The sequence below is a fragment of the Polypterus senegalus genome, chromosome 1 (assembly GCF_016835505.1).
Source record: "Polypterus senegalus isolate Bchr_013 chromosome 1, ASM1683550v1, whole genome shotgun sequence".
NCBI classification, from domain to species: domain Eukaryota; kingdom Metazoa; phylum Chordata; class Cladistia; order Polypteriformes; family Polypteridae; genus Polypterus; species Polypterus senegalus.
Window position 1 is genome coordinate 23,755,026 of NC_053154.1, and position 17,503 is coordinate 23,772,528.

Below are 17,503 nucleotides of genomic sequence, written 5' to 3' on the forward strand. Positions count from 1 at the left end.
TTCAGTACATATTGGCTATCAGTTATCTCATCCAATAAATGTATACCAGAGAGCTAACCTCTCTTATTTATAACTATAAGAGGCTGACTTCTTGCCTCAATGACTGTTAGAGACTGTCTATTATTAATTTGTGCAAAAGGGTGTGTTCAATAATTATTGACAACCAGATGCTGACTTTTATTAATGGCTTTACATAGTGGTCTTCTCCGTTGCGAGAGATGGACGTCTGAAGCAGGGCTCCTTTAGCAGCGGTGTTATTCTTTATATTATTTTCTTATTATCCTGAGATATCCTGTATTTATCCAACCTGAGGGTTCTACTACAGTATATGCAAGCATATATGAACATGGTCGGCAAGAAAGGGGCTCAGAAAGAAATGGAAAAGAAAACTAAAGCTACATCCAAGCCCAGATCGACAAGTCCAAGTTCAAGCTCAAGGTACGGCCTTTCAGAGACTGACCCAGAACAGACAGGCAAACGCCCAGACTCCTTGGATCCACGGCCCGCTGTATCGTCTCCAGTTGAGAGCGAAATGGGGAGCTAATATGCGAGTGACTCAGGTCACGATAGCTCACCGATTGGAGAAGATCATTTGAAACTGAAAAAGGCCTTGCAGTCCACTCTTTCACCTACTCCGCGTGAGCCGGGAACATAGGCTATAATAGAGCCAACCACTGCACCTACGGTGCACGAAAGCAGAAATGATTTGTCCAAACTAAAGGTGATGATCGCTGAGCTCAAGCAAGAGATAAAGAATGATATAAAGAAAAGCGAGAAGGCAAGCGAGAAGCTGCGGCGGGAGCTGCAAGAGCTGCGACAGGATAATAAAGACTCGGAGAAACACGTACATATTTGCTTTGAGGTGGCCTTTAAATATATGCTGGATAAAATTGAGGAGCACATTCAGGAAAACACTTCTAAACTGAGCACACTTGCCAATCAGCTGGCGGATGTTAAGCAGACATTCACAACTCGAATTCAAACAGCCAAAAATCTAGCATCCACCGCTGATGGAAAAGCAACAGCTGCCAATTCCGAATGCAAAAAACTCGGAGACAGACTTGCTGCTCTGGAAGATAGAAGCAGAAGGAATAATATTAGAATCGAAGGTCTACCTGAGAATCGTGAAAGTCCAAACCCAGTGAAATTCGCAGCTGAACTATTCTCTAAAATAATTGGAGAGGACTTTAAATCAGATACCGAGATAGCAGCAGCTTATCGCATCTGCGGATCAAATACATTTAGACCTAGGTCTTTTATTGTCCGCTTCCAGAGATTGTTATGTAAGCTGGATGTGATGGCATTCCTCAGACACAAGCAAGAGATTATATTTGAAAATAACCACATTCGTATTTTCCCTGATTTCTCTCCTGCAACAGCTGCTTAACGTGCAGTCTTCTACAACATTAAACAGCGGTTACGGCAAGCCGATATCATATGCAGCCTCTTGTATCCTGCCAAACTGAAAGTGGATGTTCAAGGCCAATACTACATCTTCTCCAGCAAGGAGGAAGCAGAAAAGGAATTAAAAAAGCTGATCCCGACACTATTCTGAAACACAATAGTGAGTCGCATCCTGTCATGACATGGCAAGGTGATATCACCTGCTGTCTGATCCACTTGTAATGATATGGGTATTATAATTATACATCCTTTTCATTACTCGGACGCTTTCTGTTTTTGTTTTAATTACAGTTATAGACGTGTGTGTGGAAGAAATTACCTTTTTTTTTTCTTTTATTTTTTACTACCCTAAAGGAGACTGTTTAAAATTATACCCTTAGATTATTGTTATTGTTATTATTGCATTAAGACTTGCTATACTTATCCTGGACCACTTTTTAATATCATTCCCTGGGTTTATTATCTTAATACGTTTAGGATTGCTGAAGATTATATTTTAGGCATAAGAGAGAGAAAGAGAGCAGGCTATAACTAATCTATCCTTTTAATCCTTATAATTATAACTACCAACGTAACAATAGGCTGCATGGCAATAACTCTTGGGGAAATAGGAAATTAAGGTTAAAGTTGTCTCACTTCCAGTTAACACTAGAATTACCAGAGCCTACGAAAAAACTCGTAATTCCGTCCCACCTTAAACTGCTTCTTAAATCCCTTCACACCTCTCTGCCAGCGTCCTTTGTCTTCTAAATGTGCTGATAAAGAGAAGCTAGGAGCAGCCGGCTATTCCATCCCCCCACCAATTTAGAACGTGCACGAACTTCTCTCAGCTCATGCCTTGATTGAGTATCTGGGAGTGAAGTGGAGTTTTAGAGTGGAAATAATAGATTGTTATTTGGAACACACGCATTTCATGTCTGTTCTGTTTCTACAGTAATCTGTGTCAACACATTGTTAAAACAGAAACGTTTTTGATATTCTAGTAGTAGATGACAAAATGTAGGCATAAACTATATAATGTATGAAGCCTGAAGTCCAAATAGCAAAGAAACATTTTCACAAGAATAACACAATTGTTGCTTTTATTCAAAAATATAACTGCAGAAACAAAAAGCTGCCTTAACATGCAACATTGACAGCAGTTTATTGTAACTGACTCCGTGGGTCAATAGACTCAGCCCCCGCTTGGGAATCAAGAGGTCGCGAGTTTGATCCTGCGCCCCTCCGTTTTGAGAAGTAAACTGCTCTTAGTCTTACTATTTTAGAATAAAAGCATAAATTTGATTTCAGTCTGTAACAGCCGGTGCAATTTATGATCCTTGTAAAGGTTAGCTTTTTTTTTTTTAATTCACTTTTCATTCTCTCAGTCGCGTTCAGAATCAATCCATACAACCCCATCTGACACATCTGTTTTCACTAAAGACGTGCTATAGCTCTGCAGTGTACCACGATGCATACTAACAACCCCTATCCCCTATGGGGTTCTGACACACAAGCGCTGGCGAAGTTGCCTTTTTCGTATCTCACCGTCACTTGATTTTCTTTTTATTCAGTTTTATTGAGTGTTCCTGCCAGTCCCCGCATGTTGCTGTATGCTGTTTCTTTTGTACTCCAGGACATGCAGAGGAGAGAATGGTAAAGAGCAGTAAGTTCGGCGCTATATGCAATCATCAGACACTCCCCATCTGCCCGTTGTTTTGTTATACTTTTCAATACTTTTTATACTGCTCAAACGGGCATGCTCAAAAAATACACGTGTAATGCCACGAAAAGTGCACGCAGACACTTCATTTCGCAAACAAAACAAGTGCACTTTTATTCAAAACTACCTGTATAACCGAAGAAAAAAGAAAGCAAGTTACAGTAGGCGATTGATACGACAGCTTGCATGGTGCAATGCTAAGAAGTGCAGATTTTCATTCCGTGCTATATAAAATCATCACATTCAAATATTAACAGTTCCCACACCCCCAAGGACTGTCCTTCCTACATTTACGACACGTGTACTTGTTGCAGTGCACACACCTCTCTGTGCTATGGTTCCTATTACACTGAATGAGCACCTGACACTGTACTTTCTTCCCTGGGGGAAGGTCCCGCATCAGAGAATTTCCAGTTGCTGCATAAATTCTCACCCGATCTGACGCTGTTCGTTTTCAAATAATATTGCATTAGTGCGATTATATTTTCACATATATTGTCTCTTTCTTTCAGGTGTGTAATAGAAACCACAGCATAGAGAGAAGTGTGTACATTGCTTCTTACAGGAAAAGCGATGGAAAAAGTGCACTTGAATAAAAGTGCACTTTTGTTATACTTTTACACCAATATATGTTCCTGTGTTTGAACGACACGGGCAGATGGGGAGTGTCTGATGATTGCATATAGCGCCGAAGTTACTGGTCTTTACCATTCTTTCCTCTGCATGTCCTGGAGTACAAAAGAAACAGCATACAACAACATGCAGGGACTGACAGGAACGCTCAATAAAACTGAATAAAAAGAAAATCAAGTGACGGTGAGATACGAAGAAGGCAGCTTCGCCAGCGATTGTGTGTCAGAACCCTTTGGGGGGGTGCGTTAGTATGCATCGTGGTACACTGCAGAGCTATAGCGCGTCTTTAGTGAAAACAGCCGTGTCAGATGGGGTTGTATGGATTGATTCTGAACGCGACTGAGAGAATGAAAAGTGAATTAAAAAAAAGCTAACCTTTACAAGGATCATAAATTGCACCAGCTGTTACAGACTGAAATCAAATGTATGTTTTTATTCTAAAACAGTAAGACTAAGAGCAGTTTACTTCTCAAAACGGAGGGACGCAGGATCGAACTCGTGACCTCTTGATCCCCAAGCGGGGACTGAGTCTATTGAACCACGGAATCAGTTACAATAAACTGCTGTCAATGTCGCATGTTAAGGCGGCTTTTTGTTTCTGCAGTTATATTTTTGAATAAAAGCGCAATTGTGTTATTCTTGTGAAAATGTTTCTTTGCTATTTGGACTTCAGGCTTCATACATTATATAGTTTATGCCTACATTTTGTCATCTACTACTAGAATATAAAAAAACATTTCTGTTTTAACAATGTGTTGACACAGATTACTGTAGAAACGGCAAAGACATGAAATGCGTGTGTTCCAAACAACGATCTATTATTTCCACTCTAAAACTCCACTTCACTCCCAGATACTCAATCAAGGCATGAGCTGAGAGAAGTTCGTGCACGTTCTAAATTGGTGGGGGAATGGAATAGCCGGCTGCTCCAAGCTTCTCTTTATCAGCACATTTAGAAGACAAAGGCGCATGGAGAGGTGTGAAGGGATTTAAGAAGCGATTTAAGGTGGGATGGAATTACGAGTTTTTTCGTAGGCTCTGGTAATTCTAGTGTTAAGACTATAAAATGACATCAAAAATTCAGAATCAATGTCTCCATGATGGGACAGTTAACTTTGTGAGCTGGAAGGCCTGAATCACAAATTAAAGAGAAAGAAAGTATTCTCTCACCTAACAGGTTTAAACGCTAAAATAGTATTTTACAGGAGACCCACTTACTAAGCAAGGATCAGTTCCGGCTGCAAAAGGACTGGACTGGCCTGGCCAAATGTTCCATTCTAGCTTTATAAAGAAAACTAGAGGTGTTGGAATTCTCATACATAGAACAGTCTCATTTGTAGCATCAGATGTAGTATCTGATCCTGAATATGTGATTGTCATGGGCAACTTATTTAACTGTAAAATGATTGTGATAAATGTTTATAAACCTGATGTCGATGATAAGGAATTTATAAAAAATGTATTTGCATCCATTCCCAATGTGAACACTCATAAAATTATAATGGCTGAGGACTTTGTGTTTTAAATCCACTCTTAGATAGGACTCCTGTCATGGGGGGATGACATCTAACACTGCAAAGACAATTGCACAGTTTGTAACTGACCACAACTTATCAGAACCCTGGAGGTTTCTAAACCCAAACTCAAGAACATATTCTTTCTACTCACCAGTACATCATTGCTACTCAAGAATTGATGCTATTGTTATTTCCGACCATGCACCTCTGATCTTGGAGCTAAAGTCATTAGGCCCCACACACTCACCTCGCAAATAGGGTCTTAACCGGCTTCTATTAGCAGACGAGAACTGTACAGAATTTATATCCAAACAAATCAGTTTCTTCCTAGAGACAAATACATCCTCTGAGGTTTATGCAGCAATACTCTGGGAAACTCTAAAGGCCTTCTTAAGAGGACTGATTATTTTATATTTTTCCCACAGGAAAGTATCAGAGATAAAAAGCGAAATTACTAGAATAGATGAAGAACATGCCAGGCTTACAAGCAAGGCTCTTCATAGGAAAAGACAGGCTCTGCATTCAGAACTAAACCTCTTGACAACTAAAGAAACTGAACAACTAATTTATAAATCCAGACATCATTACTATGAGAGAAAGCTAATAAGCTTTTAGCTCAACAAATCCACAAGCAAGAAGTTTGCAATGCAATCCCAGTAATCACAAACACGAATGGAGACGAAATCATTGACCATAAAAATATAATGCACACATTTAGAGACTACTATAATTCCTTATATTCTACTGTTTAAAGAAGACAACACACAATTTAATACATTTCTGGATACATTACAGATACCAAAAATAGATACTTTTAGTGCTGAGGAACTGGATAAACCTCTGGTTCTATCAGAATTACTAGATGCTATAAAGTCACTTCAAGGCGGGAAGGCAGCAGGAGAAATTCTCCGCTCATCTAGCTCCCCTCCTATTAGCAACATTTACAGAAGCTAGAAGCAATCGAATTCTACCTCGAACTTTTTGCCAAGCATTAATCATCGTCTTTCCTAAACAAAATAAGGACTTATTACAATGTGCATCATATAGACCAATTTCACTTCTGAATAATGACGTTAAAATACTCTCTAAAATCATAGCTAGAAGGATGGAGAAAGTGCTCCTCAGTAATATCACAAGATCAAACTGGATTTATAGGGTCACTTATCTTCAAATCTTCACGCCTGTTTAATGTAATATACTCACCAACAAATCAAACACCCCAGAAATATTATTATCATTGGATGCAGAAAAGCATTTGACATGATTGAATGGAAATACCTTTTACTACATTGGAGAAATTTGGGTTTGGCCCGAACATTTGTGCATGGATTAAATTACTGTATACCAATCCAGAAGCTTCAGTTTGTATAACACATTTGCTCAGACTACTTTAAACTATGGTACCAGACAAGGATGCCCTTGTCACCACTGCTGTTTGCAATTGCCATTGAACCACTGGCAATACATTGTCGAAATACTGATCAGATAAAGGGGATTATCAGAGAAGGACTGGAACAGAAAATCTCTATATGCAGATGATATGGTACTGTATATATCAGACCCACAAAATTCTGTGCCTGCAGTCTTAACAGCACTCACAGAATTTCAAAAGATCTCTGGTCTCAGAATTAATCTGAATAAAAGTGTACTCTTTCCAGTGAATTCTCAAGCATATAATATTAGATTAGACACCCTACCTTTTATCATTGCAGAACAGTTTAAATACCTAGGGTAAACATCACAAGTAAACATAAAGCTCTTTATCAACAAAATTTGCGTCTGCATGGAAAAAATTAAACAAGACTTGCATAGATGGTCAACCCTTCATCTCACACTAGCTGGAAGAATTAACACTGTTAAGATGAATATTCTTCCTAAGCTCCTTTTTATTTCAAAACATTCCAATATACATTAATAAATCATTTTTAAGCAATTAGATTCAACAATAACCTCATTTATTTGGAACTCAAAACATCCACGCATCAAAGAGCGACCCTACAAAGACAAAAGGCAGAAGGTGGCATGGCTCTACCTAACTTCCAGTTTTATTACTGGGCAGCAAATATACAGCTATAAAACCTGGACACAAATAGAAGAACATACACAGGCTGGACCGCAATAGAAGTAAAATCCTGCAGTACTTCTTTATATTCCTGCTCTGTGCCCAATAAACAAGTTATCGCAATATACTAATAACCCAATTGTGCTTCACTCACTCAGAATCTGGAACCAATGTAGAAAGCATTTTAAGACGGAGAAGCTTTTATCTGTGGCACCTGCAAGAGAACCACCTCTTTCAACCCTCACAAACATATGCAGTTTTAATATCTGGAAAAAATTTGGAATTAACTTGCTTAGAGATCTTTATATAGACAACGTCTTTGCATCCTATGAACAATTACATTCCAAATTTAACATTCCAGCTACACATTTCTTTCACTATCTTCAAATCAGGAACTTTGTTAAACAGAACCTTCCAGATTTTCCTCATCTTGCACCCTCATCCATGCTGGAAAAATATTGCTCAATTTCAAGGAGTTAGACTCCATCTCTACAATATATAAAATCCTTTTACAATCCCTTCCTTTCAAAGATCCAAGAGGACACTGGGAAAATGATCTCTCAATTAATATATCAGAAAAGGAGTGGAAAGTAGCAATGCAGAGAATTCACTCGAGCTCCATATGCAAAGCATACAATTATACAACTCAAAATTATATATCGAGCACATCTGTCTCGACTAAAACTCTCCAAAATGTTTCCAGGACATGATCCAACCTGTGAACGCTGCAAATTAGCTCCAGCCTCACTAGGTCACATGTTCTGGGCCTGCACCAAATTAACATTATTCTGGACAAAAATTTTAATTACCTCTCAGACAGTCTTGGACTCACAATCCCTCCTAACCCATTAACAGCTGTGTTTGGGGTTCTTCCAGAGGGTCTTAAAGTGGAGAAAGACAAACAAATTGTGATTGCATTCACTACACTTTTGGCACGCAGACTTATTCTGATAAACTGGAAGAACCCAAACTCTCCTCTTTTAAGTCAGTGGGAAACTGATGTGTTATATTATTTAAAATTGGAAAAATCAAATACTCAGTTAGAGGATCTGTGCAGACTTTTTTCAAAACATGGCAGGATCTAATCAGTAATATTTTGAAATAAGTTTATAAAGCACAGAGAATTTGTTGATTTAGGTATTTTTTAAAAGCCTTAAATTTTACACCGTTTGGCTTGCTCTCTCTCTCAAGGGTGGGGATCGATCTGTTCTTAGCATAATTTTTTTTTTTTTTTTTGTAAAATGTGATTGCTATGTATTGATTGTAATAAAATTAATAAAAAAAAAAAAAAAAAAAAAAACAAGATAAAAATGGGGTCGCTATATAACCCAACATTTTATATCCCCTGCCCCACTGTATCAGAAGGTAAAGCCCTTCTCTGTAAGCCATCTTACCATCATTCTAGGTAATCAGGACTGCAATTGTGGGTCACTGGCAAAATAATTTACGGAGCTGCAGTTGTGTTATGCCTTGTGTGTATCTCAGCAAAAATGAGAAAGTCATTGGCACTGACTGTGTTGTGATGAGCTACAGCACATCCTAGTTTCTTAGTTTGATGAATATAATGAACACAGCAGCAACAATTTAAATAGGTCAAGGTCTTCTCGTTAAGAAGGTGTGAACGCAATGAAGCAGTTTTAGTAGTTTCTAGAATGATATCTGTGAAGACTTTTTCAAATACCATTAACTGAGCATATGGTGATTGGCTGGAAAAATGGTGCTGTGTTTCTCCCAAAATATTCCATACTAGCCAATCCACGGCGTGCCATATGCCACAATAATCAGGCCGGTTTTTTAATGATTTTTAAGCACAGGGAGAAAATTAACATTTGAAAAATCGGTAATGAAATAAATCAGCAAGAAAAGCAACATTGTAACAATGCACGGAACGAACCAACACACAATCGTCCATGACTGAAAACTGGCAGATCACCATCGCGCCTTCTCCTGCTAGACGGAGGGAGGGGGGTTTATGGCGCTCAGGCGCGGAGTGTGGAACGAGAGGAGAGGAGAAGGACATCCATTCAGCTCCCTCCGTCATGCTAGTCTGCCGATTTCTCGTTCAGTATGCACTGCCTGCTCATGTGCCCACCTCCAACTCGTCACTGGAGTCGTTGTTGTCTTTATACAGTCCAGATGCACCTGTGACTCATGTAGACTTTTCATTGCTCTGTGTGGTTTTGGCTGCTTTTCTATATATAATCCACTTAGACACCCGACCACGGTAGTCGCGAGGTGGGAGGGGGGCGTGTACAAACGGTTGGGACGTAACCAGTGGGAGCGTATGAGTCGCACTTAGTGGGAATTTCACGGTTTGCAGCCCGAATGGGGTTCAACGGCTTACCCACACCTCTCTGCGCCGGGTAGACACATGCTCAATTTCATGCATAATTATTTATTGAATGCTAAACACTTCTGGAAAGACACGGTTGTCTAAAACGGGTTGGTGTGAGAATACAACAGTAAGTGAATGAAAAGATGGAACTCTGGAGAGAGTAAAATACAACACAATAGTGATCCCGAGGCATAACAAACGCCGCATAATTATTTATTGATGGTTGAACACTTCTGGAAAGACACAGTTGTCTAAAAAGGGAGGGTTTGAGGATACAACAGAAAGTGAATGAAAAGACGGAACTCTGGGGAGAGCAACATATAATTGTCCATGAGTGAAGAAAACACATGTTTGTCGCGGATGCGAATTGCTGTATGTAGCGTGTAAAACAGTTTGCTATGGTGCACGCAGTTGTGTTTTGTAACCGAAAACTCGGTTTTCAAAGACTACTTACTTCATTGTGTTTTAACCTCAGTTGTAAAGGATTGTTTTAAGGATCCCATGGGATACCCCTCGCAAACCGTTTTACACGCTGCATTTGGCGACTCACCTCCGCGAGAAACATGCCTCTATGAACATTCAAGATGGCTCGGAGGTAAATGAGGCCTCTACGACAGACGAATATAATAACACCGTTCTTTCTGTGTCGTCGTGTCCGAGTTGGTGGGCGTGGCTCTGCAAGTCGTTGTATCCAATGGTCTTGGAATTGGTGGCCGTGGCTCCTCCCTGCCTGCGCCATAGGTGTCTTACTTGTTGGCGGCTTAGTGAATCCACGCCCCTTCCGGCGTTTCCATGGGTGTCTTGCCTTAGTGAATTATATATATAGATGCTGGTAGATTCTGTTGCTCTTATTCTTGTTGGCTTCTAATTCTAGACGTGATGAAATATTGTCCTTGTTTAACAGTCTGCATAATCCATCCATCCACCCATTTTTGACCATGCCTACTCTGCAAAGACCCACAATCCATCCCAGCAAATTCAGACACAGCAGGCAATTGCAATGCACTTTCAGGTACAAGAGAGGTATTTGAGGGTGGCAAGTGGGGCGACCGCCCCATGCCCCACGTATAAGGGGACCCCGTTCGCGCAGATTTGTTAAGTTATATTCTCCAGTATATATATTTCAGATGCTTCTAAGAGGACCCTTTTAATAACCCTCTTCAAGGTCAAATTCTGTACATGTACATCTTTGAAAACATCCCATAGTCCTTGACTGCCTCCGATGAAACCTCCAAATTCCCAGGGGCAATTCTGTTTTCACAGGGAACGATGGAATTTTACTGATATGTTGATTTGCACCAAGACTACTTTAACCTGGGGTCACCTTTTACAGACTTTTCACACACGGTAAAAGGTTCCATAGTCTTTACTGCAAACTGAACACGCTGTTCGTAAAATGTTACTGATATGTGCGATTCTGATGAGACTTACATTATAGAGGTGCTCTGTTAATAATTACGTTACCCTACCTCCTGGTGTAAAATTAATCCAGCCCGAATGGGGCATTAGTGTTTTTTGGGATTGTCAGGAAGTCAGTTGACTGGGACTCCACCCATGAGCCACTCATTTTGCCTGATCTTCCTTGGCCCCACCCACCATTATCTGTCACCATAAAACATCAACCTGGTAACAGTCATGTGACTGGGGAGAAGCAAGTTAAAGAGGGAATTTGGCAGAGGTACTGAACTCAGCTTTATACTGAAGGCCTCTATCATGCTTTTGTACATGTGTTTTTATTTTGTTTTATTTGTGTACATTTTTCTTCAGCATATTACAATAAATATATGAAATAAGCTTAGCCAATAATTGGTAATCTGTGTATAATACATTAGGTTTAAAATCCAGCTACAGTGGAGGGGGGTAACACTATGGCTCATCTCCAACCCCAGAATAATGGCAGGAATTCCAGATTTTTATTGCACAACAATGCAAAAGAGAAGTATGAAACTTTTGTTTTTTTACGTCAGGAAAAGCATGTGGCACTTTATGGTGCTAAACACCATAGAAAATCCTAAAAATTGTATTCTCTCAATAAAACAGCCTGGCATTCCGCATAAAATGTCCTAAGTATCCAATCACAGACAATTGGGGCAGGCCGGTTGCTACGTATAAGATACTTGTATAAGTATACTCATATAAGATACTTGACAATTCCAAACTTGACCTTTGTGGGTGTCTGCATGAGTTGCCACTGTGCTAAGTTAGGACCCCATTTGTGCCTTGAACCTGCAAGGACAGATTTCTGCCTTCTTAAGCCCTTTTTGGATGGGATTAGTTTTACATGTGGAGGTACAGTTAAGTCAGTGCTTGTAGTGGGCCAGTAAGAACTGATGCTCCATACTGGCATTTCCCCATTTCTTGAATTATGAGAAAAGGTAGTTAATGAATAGGCATTTACACACCATAGGAAATTTGTTTTCAGGAGCCAATGAGTTCCTGTATAATGTAGGCCCTGGCCACTTTCATGTTTTGTGTTCTCACCACACAATAGGAACTATAGCCTTAACCCAAATATGTGATGTGCAACGATGAGTAATATGGTGTGAAGTGCCGCGTGATCAGGTGTTCATGGGGGGGATGCCTCCTTACTTCTTTAACACATTCTGTACTACATGGGGGAGAAAACTGCTTCAATGCGATGCCAGCTATGACGAGTGATGCGGTGCGAAGTGTAGCATGACCAGGAGTTCAAATGGGGATGTTCACACTTTATTGCTTTAAAGCGATCCCACCTTCACAAGGCAGATTATTACTTCCATGCGGTGCAAAGTGCAGCCATCCATCTTCACCGATTCCCTTAGCCACACCCAACGATAATTCAGAGGTTGAACAAAAAGTATGCGCCCTCAAATAGAGGCTAAAAAAAGGACCAGGAACTACTTTCCTGCAGTGGAAATTCTACAAAAGTTCCTGAGTTTCTAAGAAGTTCCTAGTTCCTAAAAAAGTTCTTGCGGTGGGAAAGAACCTTAGGTGTGTCAAAAGCTGCATTTCCATTACAGTTGTGCGCAAAATAGAAGTGATACTACTGGAAAGTAAGCAAAACACAAATGCAGATTGTCTCTGTTTCCATTGAATGATTTAATGAGAATGAAGTTTGTTTTATCATCTAAAATTAAAAATTACCACCAATATGATGGGTGTTGGTTCTGGTATTTCAATTGTGTCTGCATTCGCTGTATTAGTTTTTAATCTGAGGCGACAAGTGTGAGTAAATACAATAAAGCAGAGGCCATGTATTAGGGATTTCTTTGAAATTGTCTGCAGTGATTTTACTGAGGAGCTTTGGGTACAAAATTTTAGGATGAGCAGCACAACATTCATGTAATTATACAGAGCAAAAGGTCCTCTTGTGTCTCCTATCTTAGCATACCCAAGGGAGCCAGTTCCGACTTAGGAGCACATAGCCATCTCCCTTTATAACCCTGTGCAGAGTACAGGGTTGCTGCCGAGACTTTTGGCGTGGGCAAAACCACCATTCACAGGTGTGTATGTGGGATGTGTCAGGCTATATGCTCCAAATTAATGAGGCAGTACATCACTTTAACTGATATGGAAGAAGCAGAATTATGAAGCACACAAAATACCTCAGGTGTATGATGCAATCGATGGCTAACATATCCCTATTCGTGCACCAAGTGACAGGTATGGCAAAGGCTAGACATCAATTGTTCTGTAGGCATTGCTACAGATTAATGATCAGGGACATTTTTATTGGGTCACCTGCTGATGCTGCTGCATTCGCCGCATCAAATTTTCACCGATATTTGAAAAGTTATGTCATGTCATGTGACTTAAGTGTGAATAGAGTTTTTCCATTTCGGTTTTGCAAATTATTGTTTTGTATACACTTCAAGTGAATTACTGTTTTTTTGTTTTGCAATTTCAAAATGTGCACTAAAGAGGTTAATGGAAACGTGGCTACTGTGTACCATCAGTTCCAACCAGGTTAGCAGTCCTTATTTATAGCAAAAATATAGTATGTCTGTTTGCACCTCCAATGGAAATCCCATCCATGATGTAAATTGTGCACATAAGTGCAACTTTGGGGCTCAGAGTGGATTCCCCATCTTCCTGTTTTTCAGTATGCACAACAAGAAGTACCAGTGCAGTTCTTTGTTTCCACTTCAGGCATTATTACTGGAGGACCTCATTAATTTTAGTTTCATCCTACTCACTCAATGACAGAATTTTACTGGCATGTCAATCTGCACTGGATTGGTTTAACCTGGGGTTATTTTTATGGACTATTTATAGAAGGTTGAATGCTTTGTAATCTTTACTGAGGTGTGAACGCACAGTCCGTTAATGCTACTGTCATGAGCAATTTAGACAGAAGTAACAGTGCACTCACACTGGCAATTCGTTCTGTGCCTGAGCACGTTTGTCCGCATGTAACCTCTCAAAGTCCAGGTCATTTGACTAGGTGTGAATGCACCATGCCAAGCCAACCGTACTGTGCCCTGGCCTGCTTGGAAGAGGTGGGCCCAAGCACAGTTCAGTAGGATTCTGGAACAGTGTGATCGCTAAACGTGCCTGAGCACAGAAAACGGACATGACATCAATGATGCGACAAGTAAGATAGATGGTATTGAATGAAATGAGAATTGAACTGAGTTAAAAGCAGCTTTTTATTCTCACCTTACACATGTAGATGACAAGAAAAGCTGCAAATTCCTCCCTGTCTCCGTAGAAATCTTCTCGTATGTGCAGCACATTTAAAAGCAAAACTCTGTGTGGCACACTCAATAAATCTATAAGAGGGTAGAGCGTTATCCTGCCCTACACGACTCCAAAAGAACCACAAAATAAGTAAAATCATTTTGACGTATGCTGTTATTCCATGTTCAGATCTCCTTTTGGCTTTACATGAAGCTGCAAGGTCGTGATGAGAGCGTGTATGGGCCCAAAATGTTAAGTGCAGGCCACGGGGATGTAGGGAGGGGGGACAATCGCAATTGGGCAAAATACAGAATAAACGTAGTTTGAATACACCTTAAAATTAAAGAGGTCTTCCAGTTATAATTACTTTACCCCAAATCCTACAGCAAAATGAATCCAGTCTGAGTAGGACTTTAAACCCTGATTTGGAGTAGATGGGTGTAAGACTGTTGTTTTAGCCCCATAATGGACTGACATCTTGTCCAGGGTTACCTTGTGCCCAGTTCTGCCAGGGTAGCCTCCAGGTCCAGAATTTTATTAAGCAGTGTTGAGAATGTTTTGTTAATATGAAAAGTGTTGTAGAAAAATTCAGTAATCCATTTGTAAAAAATAAATGGTCACTTGCCATGCCTGGCGGCAGACTAGACTGGTAATCACAGTTATTTGCTTGATATTTATAAATAAGTTAGTCCGTTACAGTTGTGTTTTGATCGTCCAAAAACTCCTACATGTTCTCCCAATCTCTGTCATATATTTCAATGGATCACATCCTGGAAAAGCTCCACATCCTACATAAACACAGTAATCCATTCTTTAACATGGTCTTTATTATGAACACAGCAGCGTGCGGCACCCAAGGAGGCCACACAGGGAGTCGCTCAAGCCAAGCTGGGAATCTGCCTTGTTGTTTCATTACCACAACCAGTAGGATTAGTAGAGCTGGCGTGTTTTGGAAAACCGAGCTATGCAGCCTGCTGTTATCACAACCCCAATGGCCACCACTAATTTTGTCTTTTTTTTTTTTTTTTAACATCTCTTGCATTTTAATTATCTTCTACGGGAATGTTAGCCACCCAGTGGCTTTTAGTCTTTTATCACTTTAGAGTTGCATAGAAAAAAAAAACAACAAATGGGTTGAGTGTCTTTGTGAGGGGTGGTAATGTGAGTGGTAGTCCCTTTGTGCCAGACATTGTGTGCCTGTGGGAAGCTCCCTTTACACCTGTCTCATTCCTCTTCTCTTCTCTCTTCCTTTTCCCACAGACTGCGGGAGCAGCACCGAGCTGCCATTAAGGTGGTACGCCGGATGCAGTACTTTGTGGCCAAGAAGAAGTTTCAGGTGAGTCCATGAATGGAAGTTTTGTTTGGTAAACACCCTTAAAAAATACAAAATAAAGGAAACTTTCTTTTTGTTATCCCTGCCACTTAAAAGTTTCTTTTGTGGTGGGAAGAAAAGGCTGGGCTCTCACACAATTCACCTTTTTCTTAAGGGGAGCTACACCCTCCATTCTCTTCTTCTGGCCTCTTGAATGGGCTGTTTGTTAAGGCGGGGTGGAGAGGCAGAGGGCCGAATCCAGAGGGAATTAAGCAGGTTCCTGAAACTTACAATGCGCTCAACACTTTTTTCTTTTTTCCTGCTAATGGTTGTGACCTTAGTCCTGATTGTTATTAAAAATACATAGACAGATGGAAAATGCTATAAGAGAAGCAGATAAAAGTCATTTGCCTATTGTAATAGGTAGATGGCTATGGAAGGCACTATATAATATTGAAGAATGAAAATTGTGCTTCCTATGGGATCCTATAGGATTTTAAATATTCCTATTACATACCATTTTATTGCAATGTTGATTTTCTCTCATAGTGTATATATGCATATACCACAACTACAACGGAAACATGTGTGTTGATCTAAAAGTAGTGTCACTGCAGCTCATAAATACCAAGTCCTGTTGCTTCATTTGTGAAAGGGACAACCCTGCTAAAGAGACTCATTATGGTAAAATGAACTGGCTGCTCCGTGTAGCACACGTGTTAGCCCAGCAAAGATCTGTTTGCCTCCTCTTCTTGGAGAGTTGAAAGCGATGAACAAGGGAGCTGCAGGATTTTGATATTTGAGACCGATATTTCCATAAATACCGGACGCCAAGACAAAGGAAAGGATTTTTGTTGGTCCACAAATCAGACACGTCATCAGTGACAAGTGGTTCAAAGATCTGCTAGCGGGGGTCGGAGGAAATTATATTCACAGCTGATGTTGAGAATATTCATGGCAAATGCAGGGCACCAAAACACATCTGGCTGGTTGGCAGCATGTTTCCTTCAAGCATACAAAACCATGAAGAGCAACATGAAGATTAGTTTTCATCAATCACATGGGGACTTTTTCACTGCTAATCCTAGTGCAGTCAGTGATGAACATTTCAACCTTGGTTACATGGAATCCATCAGTGCTGGCTGACTGCTGTCACTGAAACAAGAAACATCCGATGCAATGTGACAGCACCATTAAGCGGTTAAACACTCTAAACTGAATAAACCTTATTGTCATTTTTCTCCAAATTCTTGTGATACAACTAATCTGAAATTATATGTGGGTTCACCTTGAAGCTGTCTATCATTTATGTATTTATATAAATATATATATATATTTATTTTTATTTTTTTTCTTTTCCGGCGCCGCATCCGAGTGGCAGCCTTTCCAGCAGCTCCGTATATGACTTTATCTTTTCACCTTTTTATCTCTATTTTTCTCTATTTCACTGATCACTTCTACCACTTTCTTTTATGTGGAATTGCTCCCTGGACACTTTTTACTATTTTTTACTACTTGACATGGATTTTTACACACCGAGAATCGCCTATTCAAGTAGTCAGCTTAAAGCACTGAGAAGAAATGCTTATGCCGTTGTGGTTCCTTATTTACCTGACGAGGTAAGAAGACAATATCGGGGGAGCCGAGCCGGCGCAAAGATTAACAGACAACTTGAGAGAAAATGGCGTTATAAACCATCGGTGCCTTCTGTGATCCTGGGAAATGTGAACTCACTACCAAATAAGATCGACGAACTGGCTGTGCTGGTGAAAAATGTCAGAACCTACAGAGAATGCAGCTTGCTGTGTTTTAGTGAAACGTGGCTAACAACCACCATCCCAGATGCTAACGTGGAGCTACCCGGGTTTAGCACAGTTAG

General features: G+C 40.1%; 1 protein-coding gene across 3 annotated transcripts in view; it reads left to right on the top strand.

Annotated features, from left to right (window-relative positions):
• The window catches only part of LOC120523421 (potassium voltage-gated channel subfamily KQT member 1-like), a 754,760-nt gene that overhangs the window by 467,824 nt on the left and 269,433 nt on the right, over positions 1-17,503 (top strand). For all 3 annotated transcript variants that reach the window (XM_039744727.1, XM_039744719.1, XM_039744736.1), the window contains one exon: positions 15,573-15,648. In XM_039744727.1, coding sequence (XP_039600661.1) covers positions 15,573-15,648 — 76 coding nt within the window. The remainder of the gene's footprint in view (positions 1-15,572; positions 15,649-17,503) is intronic.